General features: G+C 39.1%; 1 protein-coding gene across 1 annotated transcript; it reads left to right on the forward strand.

The window, feature by feature from the left end:
• The first annotated feature begins 3,391 nt into the window (after positions 1-3,391).
• Positions 3,392-10,493, forward strand: LOC117344577. The gene is made up of 2 exons (XM_033907367.1): positions 3,392-3,473; positions 9,982-10,493. The coding sequence occupies exons 1-2, from the start codon at positions 3,438-3,440 to the stop codon at positions 10,399-10,401; spliced, it is 456 nt and encodes a 151-aa protein (XP_033763258.1). The 5' UTR covers positions 3,392-3,437; the 3' UTR covers positions 10,402-10,493.
• Positions 10,494-11,243: the final 750 nt, after the last annotated feature.

Below are 11,243 nucleotides of genomic sequence, written 5' to 3' on the forward strand. Positions count from 1 at the left end.
CGTTCTTCCGCTCTATACAACAAGAAACGAATTGATGATCTCGTTTTATCGTTTAATACTCTGTATTTTTATTTGCCGCCACATTCTCACATTACTCCAATTATTGTCTAAATTATCATAAAACTGAAAGTCTTGAAGACAAAATGCTTGCCATCTGTCCACGACCAAGCCAAAAATAGTGTAAAAGGTTAAGGAGCGAAATATCTTTCTGAAACCCATCTCTCATCTTCATCTTACACAACGTGTAATGTACTTTACTATTCAACCAATAAAAGGTAAAGGGGAGGTTTTGAAGGGACTTGGGTATATTGGATATGTGCCGAGGTCTTTTCCAGAAGCAATTTAATTGTTGACAATACAGAAGACGAAGGCAAAAACACAAAAGCATTTTTACATCACCACCAATTGCTTAACTTAGTGGCATCAGTGGAACTGGAGATGTTAAAATTGTGTAGCGATTTTGAGCTGAATCGCACTGTTTGAATTTTAAAAGTATGTGTTGGTCAGGATATAATGATACTGAGACAATTTTTTTCAATAAGCTGCCATTTTGATGTTTGACACGGCCGACACATAACAACATCTTTTCGGCTTCCCTTTAATACTATATACCTGGTATTTTTCGCCCCAGGTTATTTTCGCCCATGAGCAACACAAAAGATATTCGCCCTAAACTACTTTTAAAAAATGTCTTTTCCTCGTTCACAGTAGGAAAATTCCGTTCGGAATGCTCGATACATTGCACTCGGAACACTCGAGATTTATCCAGTTCCACCATTTTCTTTTCTTTGCATATCTCGCTGAGGTGTGAAATATAATCAGGTGTGAAATATACAACGTTTACCTGTGTTCAGATTTACTTTTAGCCTATATAGATTCAAATAGTATCAGGTATGCATGGTCGATTTTAAGCAAACACGATGAGTGGTAAGTTCACCGTGCCGTGACTAATTACCGGTAGAGAAGTCTACTGACCAGTGTTTTCTTTTGTTCATTTGTCATCGATGGAAGCCACAAGCGGCGGTGAACTCATAAAATCAGTCTTCACAATGGCAAGAATTTGATGCTATTTTGTGTGCATCATTTTAAAAAATGACTGGATTTTAAAAGTTACTTAGTATTTATAGCTTTTTTTAAAATGAAATATACTAAACCTAGTACGCTGTCTTAGCCCATATTCTCGATTTAACTCCATGTGATATTGCAAATTTACTAGGCCTAGATTTAGATTTTATTTCACATGCATAGATTGGAATAAAACAATAAATTATTTTATAAATTTAGTGTAAATATATAACACGTGTTGCTTGTAATACACACTTGAAAAATACGAGGGTATGTTTTGGATCCGACTACAATTAGCGATAACTTGTAAATCCTGCAATTGAGCTTGAAATTTCGCAGTCATCTTAAATTTGCCCTATCATCAAAGGGCGAAAATTGGCGAAAATTAAACGGGGGCGAAAATTACCAGCTATACAGTATCTCAGCAAATTTTTAAAGATGGCGACCATCGAGGATTTCGGACCGACCCGGAAAATAACAACGCTAGATCAGGACCATCATTTCAGGACACCTTAAGGCAAACCCAATTGGTGAATCTTGAGAAGAATTTGGAAATATGAAAAATATGGAGGGCGTCGGAAATTCGTGTCAGATGACCTTAAATATCGAAGGGTTGCTTAACCCAAACTTATCACCAGATTTTTATAGAACATTCTAAAGTCACAAATTAGCTCTATAATATCAAATCTCGAAATGGATAAGGAATTGATTTTTTATATAATTAAATAATATTTGAAATAATTTTCTAGCGAGTCATCGCCCGTATTAAAGAATGTTTTTTTTTTAATTATTATTATTTTTAGATTTATATAGATAATCGAAATTCTACAGTCTAATTATTTCTTTCAACATTGCCTGCGCCATTTTCGCAACAAGGTAAAAATATTTCAGACTGCCACTGTCATATCATAATCGACACGTGATATCTTCAATATCAAATGATTTAAAATGTGGACTCTATTATTGTAATATATATCCTTTTTGGATAACTGATGGAATGTATGTCCTCAGCCATCATATGATGTTCCGAGGCATTCTTTGTTTAGTCAACATTAACCTTTTTCTCCTCAAATTGGGATAACTTTACGTTATCTTCGACTTGACAGCTTATAAGCTTGATGATTTCATTTTCCCTGCAAGGATGGAGGGTATCTGACAACATGCCGTTGTTACGTACCTCAAATCAAGTCTCGATGTAACGGTTGTTGTTTGTACCATTTTGCGGTAAAATGTCGATCCATGCGAGATGAAAATGTTGGATTGAAAGAGTTATATTTGCCTTTATAATACGTGCGAGCATGCGAGTTGACGATCCTTGGTTGTAAGAGTATCTCATTTTCGTATATAATCATACCTTGATAGTAGTTAAGTCTTAATAGACACACTGTTGTAGCTTATTTCTCCGGTAAACACGTCTCGTATGGCGGCCGCCATCATGTTTTTCTATAGCGTATGTGAACCGGAAGTAAGGTAAAAGTGCGGGATTTTCAAACATATAGTATGCGCGATGGTGCATTCGATAGGGTATTAAAGGCAGAAATTCTCAGCATCTTCTGTCACAACCATTCTTGAGCAGACGATTTACAAAACCTGATAGCGGCCGCCATCATGTTTTTCTATAGCATATGTGAACCGGAAGTGACGCAAAAGTGTGGGAGTTTCAAACATATAATATGCGCGAGGGTGCATTTGATAGGGGTATAAAAGGCAGAAATTCTCGGCATCTTTACCATTCTGTCAGACGACCATATTCCGTTACAACCATTCTTAAGTAGACGATTTACAAAACCTCAAACATGGCTTTATTCAGCTCATTGGTGAGTTTGGTCATAATCAAAAACGAATATTTTATCCAGATTTGGAATTAGTCAAGATAAATATAAATCACATTTCTAGTCTTTGAGCAAATTTTCCAATTTTGGAACAGATACTCTCTGTGTATTTCAATACTAATAGTATATAAAAGGAGATGCTGGGGATTTCTAAAATACTTTAACTCATGAAGTTGTATGAATGCTGGACGTAATATTTTGTACATGTTGTAAATATAAACTTGATCCAATTAAATATTGAACTTTATTTCAACTCTCTGTTCTTTGTACTTTGGTAGAGTTAATACAAAATAATCCATAATTTATGTAACAAATGGTGCAACAACCTGAAAAGTTACACCGTGATAAACGGTAGGTATATTGCTTCCAGGATTCTACACAACAAGAAATCGATATGGCACTATAAGAAAGTTGGAAAAAGCAAGTACCGCTGTATGAGTATCGTATCGGCTCACTGGATAGCAACTGGCACACACCCACAGAATTGGCAAAACATTGTCGTAAAACTTTGGCTAACATAAGGATAAGTGGAGAACGTTGATGATGAATGCCAACAATGGGATCATCAATGTTATTGTAAGTACACTTTTCATACATTTAGAATTACTTTGCTTGATCTACTAGAAAGTTAAGATTTTTTTATTGATATACAAATAACACTGTTCATAGCTGTTGCCCTCGTTCTATTGTAACCATTGCATCATTTCTTTTTGGTTTTAGTCTTATGATTCTTACTTTGATATGGTTTTCGCCGTTGTCACGTTGTATGACTCCGGCTTTTGGTATATCTTTCCATCCTAGCCTACTATAACCCCAGTATTTTTGTGTATTCTTCAATCCCTCCCCAGTATAACCCCGGCTGTTGGTGTATCCTTCAATCCCTCCCCAGTATAACCCCGGCTGTTGGTGTATCCTTCAATCCCTCCCCGTTATAACCCCGGCTGTTGGTGTATTCTTCAATCCCTCCCCGTTATAACCCCGGCTGTTGGTGTATCCTTCAATCCCTCCCCGTTATAACCCCGGCTGTTGGTGTATCCTTCAATCCCACCCCAGTATAACCCCGGCTGATGGTGTATTCTTCAATCCCTCCCCGTTATAACCCCGGCTGTTGGTGTATCCTTCAATCCCTCCCCGTTATAACCCCGGCTGTTGGTGTATCCTTCAATCCCACCCCAGTATGACCCCGGCTGTTGGTGTATCCTTCAATCCCTCCCCGTTATAACCCCGGCTGTTGGTGTATCCTTCAATCCCTCCCCAGTATAACCCCGGCTGTTGGTGTATCCTTCAATCCCTCCCCAGTATAACCCCGGCTGTTGGTGTATCCTTTAATCCCTCCCCGTTATAACCCCGGCTGTTGGTGTATCCTTCAATCCCTCCCCAGTATAACCCCGGCTGTTGATGTATCCTTCAATCCCTCCCCAGTACAACCCCGGCTGTTGATGTATCCTTCAATCCCTCCCCAGTACAACCCCGGCTGTTGATGTATCCTTCAATCCCTCCCCGTTATAACCCCGGCTGTTGTATCCTTCAATCCCTCCCCAGTATAACCCCGGCTGTTGGTGTATCCTTCAATCCCACCCCAGTATAACCTCGGCTGTTGGTGTATCCTTCAATCCCTACCCTGTATAACCTCGGCTGTTGGTGTATCCTTCAAACCCTCCCCGTTATAACCCCGGCTGTTGGTGTATCCTTCAATCCCTCCCCGTTATAACCCCGGCTGTTGTATCCTTCAATCCCTCCCCGTTATAACCCCGGCTGTTGGTGTATCCTTCAATCCCACCCCAGTATAACCTCGGCTGTTGGTGTATCCTTCAATCCCACCCCTGTATAACCTCGGCTGTTGGTGTATCCTTCAGTCCCACCCCAGTATAACCCCGACTGTTGGTGTATCCTTCAATCCCACCCCAGTATAACCCCGGCTGTTGGTGCATCCTTCAATCCCAACCGTGTATAACCCCGACTGTTGGTGTATCCTTCAATCCCTCCCCAGTATAACCCTGGCTGTTTGTGTATCCTTCAGTCCCACCCCAGTATAACCCCGGCTGTTGGTGTATCCTTCAATCCCACCCCAGTATAACCCCGGCTGTTGGTGTATCCTTCAATCCCTCCCCAGTATAACCCCGGCTGTTGGTGTATCCTGCAATCCCACCCCAGTATAACCCCGGCTGTTGGTGTATCTTTCAATCCCTCCCCGTTATAACCCCGGCTGTTGGTGTATTCTTCAATCCCTCCCCGTTATAACCCCGGCTGTTGGTGCATCCTTCAATCCCTCCTCGTTATAACCCCGGCTGTTGGTGTATCTTTCAATCCTAGCCTACTATAACTCCAGTGTTTTTGTGTATTCTTCAATCCCTCCCCGTTATAACCCCGGCTGTTGGTGTATCCTTCAATCCCTCCCCAGTATAACCCCGGCTGTTGGTGTATCCTTCAATCCCACCCCAGTATACCCCGGCTGTTGGTGTATCCTTCAATCCCTCCCCGTTATAACCCCGGCTGTTGGTGTATCCTTCAACCCCACCCCAGTATAACCCCGGCTGTTGTATCCTTCAATCCCTCCCCAGTATAACCCCGGCTGTTGGTGTATCCTTCAATCCCTCCCCGTTATAACCCCGGCTGTTGGTGTATCCTTCAATCCCACCCCAGTATATCCCCGGCTGTTGGTGTATCCTTCAATCCCACTCCAGTATAACCCCGGCTGTTGGTGTATCCTTCAATCCCTCCCCGTTATAACCCCGGCTGTTGGTGTATCCTTCAATCCCACCCCAGTATAACCCCGGCTGTTGGTGTATCCTTCAATCCCTCCCCGTTATAACCCCGGCTGTTGGTGTATCCTTCAATCCCACCCCAGTATAACCCCGGCTGTTGTATCTTTCAATCCCACCCCAGTATAACCCCGGCTGTTGGTGTATCCTTCAATCCCACCCCAGTATAACCCCGGCTGTTGGTGTATCCTTCAATCCCACCCCTGTATAACCTCGGCTGTTGTTGTATCCTTCAATCCCTCCCAAGTATAACCCCGACTGTTGGTGTATCCTTCAATCCCACCCCAGTATAACCCCGGCTGTCGGTGTATCCTTCAATCCCACCCCTGTATAACCTCGGCTGTTGTTGTATCCTTCAATCCCACCCCAGTATAACCCCGGCTGTTGGTGTATCCTTCAATCCCTCCCCAGTATAACCTCGGCTGTTGTTGTATCCTTCAATCCCTCCCCAGTACAACCCCGGCTGTTGGTGTATCCTTCAATCCCACCCCAGTATAACCCCGGCTGTTGGTGTATCCTTCAATCCCACCCCAGTATAACACCGACTGTTGGTGTATCCTTCAATCCCACTCCAGTATAACCCCGGCTGTTGGTGTATCCTTCAATCCCACCCCAGTATAACCCCGGCTGTTGGTGTAACCTTCAATCCCTCCCCAGTATAACCCCGGCTGTTGGTGTATCCTTCAATCCCACCCTAGTATAACCTAGTATTGCTTAAAGTTTTATCAATAAAGCAAACGTCAATTGTCTAGTTCGTCAGTTATCAATATCATTTGACCAGGACATTCTACAATAAGGCTTTCATATAGTACAGCATTTTACATATGTCTCCTGTTTAGAATAGAAGTTAAAAACTTTCATTAATACTCGAAAAATATATCCTGCAGTCTGCAGTTCAATGCGTAAAACGTCTCACCAATATTTGTTGATTTTTAATTATCTTAATTAAAACATTAAAATTAGTTTAAATGAATTTAAAGATAAGCAGGTGGCTGTGATAACGCCAATTGGATTTTTTGTATTTTTTTTTTATTTTTTTTTTATCAGATATTCCCAAATTTTCCAGGATTCCAGCAGATCATTATCTATGAAATAAAATGAAGTCGACATTTATAAAAAAAAAAAAAACACCAGCGTTTTCGTTGTAATTTTAAATTCGATGGCAAAGTGTTGACCAATAGATTCTTCAAATGATTTGATCTATATTTTACAACATAGATTACTTTTTAAAATTTCAAACAGTCAAGCATCGTCAGTTAGGATTGTCATATACCAAAGTTGTATTGGATAATTTTTAGTAAAATTTCATTTTTATCGCACTTTCTTCATGACAAAAGGACACATCTAAAGTCACCACGAAAAAGGAGGAATGGCATCATCAGAACATATACTTATTTCAGAGAGCTAAGCCTCTCTTTCATGTGTTGTTTTGACAAAGTAGTTTCCGTACAACTATCCTCTGCACATTGTTCACACTGCTTATTTTTAAATATTTGTTAAGATTCAAATACATCTGCATCTCAGCCGACGCCACTTTGATGTTTAATGAATCGTTGAAATATTTATATCGCAGATTATTTCGTATATTAGTGTCCCCCAATTAGCGGGTTTATTTTGTCATTCCTACAAGGGAGTGTATTAACATATAAAGTTTTTAAGTCCTGGATTTTATATCGATTAATGATGCCGAAAATGTTTCCATTATTTACAAACACTGAAGCAGAAGGTTGGGTTTATGTACACAAATGGAAAATAACCATTTTGAATTTTCACTCAGATACGCGACACGGATAAATCCGAGTAATGCTTATTACTTTTTCGTCTTTCACAAACATAACTGGATTTTCAAACAACCCTTTATACCAAAAACGTCTTTCATTTCCTTGTCTTACAAAGCACCAGACTCGTTTCTTTGCGTAAACTAATCTTAGAAATACTTCCGAGTACGGAACGGAAATAAGATTTTACCGGGCTTACATTTGCTGCTGTGGATGTATCGCAGGAACACATACCCCCGATACGTAATGCTGCCATAATCAATTTACAATAGAAATGTAACTAACCATTTTGCTCATGTGAATGGCAATCCTAGACCACGGCAGTAGATTGTAATGCATTTCATTAAAGGTGAATTAGTATCGGGGTCGTTCTTTATGCGATGAAATTCGTCAAGCCTCCTTGTGATAAGAAGAGCTAATATCCTATCTTTGCTTTATCCGATTATTACATTGGATGTTGGTCGTTATTTTGACAAATCGCAGTTTAATCATAGATGGTGACCTTCAAGGAATTACTTGTCTGGTTCGTTGATTCAAACCTATTTAACATTATCGATCTTTCATGTACGATTTGTTAAGTACAGCAATCTACAAACGTCATCAGTCATTATATGAAAGTAAAACAATTATATTCTAAAGTTGTTTATCAATATTGATGTATTGCAAAAAGTTGTTTAGTATTTTGAAAATTAATAATTCTCTAACTCTTAGTCATTTCACGCAAAATATATCAGTCCGTCTTTTGCAATCGATTGGTTTAACGGCTCAGCAACTCATGTACGTCAGTAGCATCGTGAAAACTGTCAAAAACAAAGACATTAAGATAGCCAATGACAATAACAAGTGTATGTTAAGAATATCAAGGCATGCATAGTCATGGAGAAAGATAAGGACATTTCTGGAAAATTAACAAGAGGTCAAGTGGGCCTGTGTAACTCACCTGAAAATTTCCATTGATAATGGTAAAACACATTTCTACAGAAGACGGATTTCAAAGAATCACTGTATTCCCCCTTTTTTGCCCCGCCCCTTTAGGCTTGGGGGAGGTAGACCCATCTTTATACAACCTATATTTTCTTTTCCCCAAGGATGCGAGAATATTGAGAATATCCTTTTATTCTTACAGAAGAAAAATGGTTAATAGGAATTACCTATATTTTTCTTCTTGGTTCCGTCATGGCACTGTTGGTCAAACTCGACGTTTGCTTTAGTTTTTTCATTTTTAAAGTACTATCAAAACAACTATGGTAATTCAAGGACAGACTCCTCTTTGTTCGTATGCGTTTTAGAGGTTTGACTAAATATTAACTAAATCAATTCATTCCTACAGTAGAAAGATTTTGCTATATTTAACCTATTGGGCCCTGTCCCTGAAGTCCAGACCTGTCTTTTATACCAAATTGGTGCCCCTTTACCAACGGATGCTTCAGACGAACCCATCGTTAACATACCTTGGGTAAAATTTCACTGAGTCATTCATGAGTAGTAGCGATTTTTAGAAAAATTGAGAGATGTACATACGGCGGACGCTGCCATGTCATAAACTCATCTAACCTATTATAACAATATTTTGTCATATATAAGTATGTAGGTAAACATATATTAAATGTATTTGATGATATTAGCATGATAAAATCAGTCACGGATTTTGTTAAGGGTGATACCATTTATCATTATATGTTTTACTAGGTTTGTGTTCGACTATTGGTACAAACATCACGCCAAATCAGTATTTAAAACAACCTTCAGCGGATTACAATCTAATTAAAATCAGATTTTCAATATCCACTCCGTAACCTCCGACTAGGTTCATACTGGGTTTACGGAGTAGATAAGGAACAACTTATTTTAATTTGATTGCAACAGATCCATGGCTGTTATGCGCGTGCGTTTTTAAAAGTTTTCAATTTAAGAACGCATGGAAGGTCACCTATCAAATGTGACAACTGATAGTTTGTAACATTCGACTCAAGATTGTATTTGCTTTTGAATATTGTTCTTCAATTATAAGTGGCCCTCCGATAACATGTGATCTTCGGGGGAGTTTTAATTTGGACAAAAATGTATAAAAACCTAATTTTAATTCTGAAAATTTGAAGCTATTTCCGGTTGCCAAAATTGAACGTTCAACAGAGTGCGTTGCTCTGCCCTACCGGAAGTATGCGTTAACTCCGAAAAAACACAACATTATACGCAAATATTATCGTTTTTGAAAATATGCTTTTATCGTATTACGGCCCACCGACAATAAGACTCATGAGGGAAAAAAGTAAACGACGATTAAAATAAAAACATCAATCTCAAATTGTTCAGGTGTGAAGTCAAAACATCAGTCATTCAAACGAGCGTGTTCCAATGCATGTCATATCTTATAATGTTTAATATTTCATCATGGAACCCTTAAACTGAGAAAACATGCATGACTTATGAACCCAAAGAATTCAGTTTTAGATCGGGTTTACTGGGTAGTATGTCACATTGCAGTCATTGTTGTACCTCAAAGAGCTATCTTGTAACAATAATAGGAACCATTGTTATTTGCAGGTGAGTACCTGCTTCCTGTTTATGGTGTATGACGTCACGGCACTTCCTGGTAAGCAAATTCACATGGATGGTCGGAAACTCATAACAGGTGGAGAAAGTTTAAGCACAGAAGAACTTCCCGACGATGTATATTTGGAAAACGCTAATGTTGACGATTTACAACAAATCGATTATCCGAATTATGTGGCTGTGAATGACCCCGAGGTGGTTAAGCGATTCCTTGGACGCTGGAGAAACCGGAACTGGATATTGAGACAACGACAGGAGAAAACCCTTGGTATGCCTGTTGGAAAACGCTTCTTTGGAAGGTGGATGAACAGAAACTATATTCTGTCCAAGTTACAAGCTGAACGCGAGAACCGATCTAGGTTGGCAGCCGAACGTGAAAACCGATTGAGAAAACGCTTCCTCGTTAGATAAAGAAAAGGAATGAAGGAAAGATAAACAAATGAATCCAATGATTTTGCTGTTACAGATAACAATGGAGATTTAGCGACTTTTGTTCTATGATAATAAAGCATTTGTCCCTGCATGTACTTTATAATTGTTATCGTACTGTAGTCAACCACGACAATTTGTCCGTGCGAATTGAGGAAAAATAGGTACCAGCTATTATCCACTGTATATTATCGGCTACGACCTCTGACCTCTAACCTAATTCGTTAAAGTGATTAGCTCTACCCCTCTCTGCTTGATGATCAGTTGATGATCAGCTAACACGCGAATGTTTTGTTGTTAGGTTATATTTTGGATATATTCTTCATCTGTGTGCCTAGTGTTGGGTATCTGTTGAAATTTCATCATCGAAATTAGTTTATAATTGGATCGGTCTTCAATTACTAACCAGTTAACTTACTTAGTTCTTTTTTTTCGTATTTACATTCTAATGTTATTTAAGGGTTAAATGTTGCTTTGGTCGATTTCATGGTTCATGGGGTGGTAAATTGAGTTGCTCTCGAGACAAATTCCACGAATTGCAAAGAGATGAAAAAGATAAAAAAAAAAATAAAGTTTTTCTATCTTATTTGCAACATATTACAGATCTATTTCTCAATACATCTACGGTATATGACAAATTTGTTTTGCCTGGAGATAAGGCGTCATCGTCTGTACACGCTATTACATTTCCTGTTTCAGCTAGAACGGTAAGGAAGTGGTTGAATAATGTCCCGCAACCAAATGAGATATTTCGCTTTAAAAAATAGTACTATTGTATTTGCCATCCCTCAAAACCCTTAAATACCAATTTCAGCTTAATGAAA

Source organism: Pecten maximus, chromosome 16, assembly GCF_902652985.1.
Source record: "Pecten maximus chromosome 16, xPecMax1.1, whole genome shotgun sequence".
Taxonomy (NCBI): Eukaryota; Metazoa; Mollusca; class Bivalvia; order Pectinida; family Pectinidae; genus Pecten; species Pecten maximus.

Excerpts from the sequence above, each read along its gene's own strand:
- LOC117344577 (XM_033907367.1), top strand. The coding sequence starts at position 3,438 with ATGATGAATGCCAACAATGGGATCATCAATGTTATT. Across the intron at positions 3,474-9,981 it reads ATGGGATCATCAATGTTATT|GTGAGTACCTGCTTCCTGTT; the intron begins GTAAGTACACTT and ends TGTTATTTGCAG.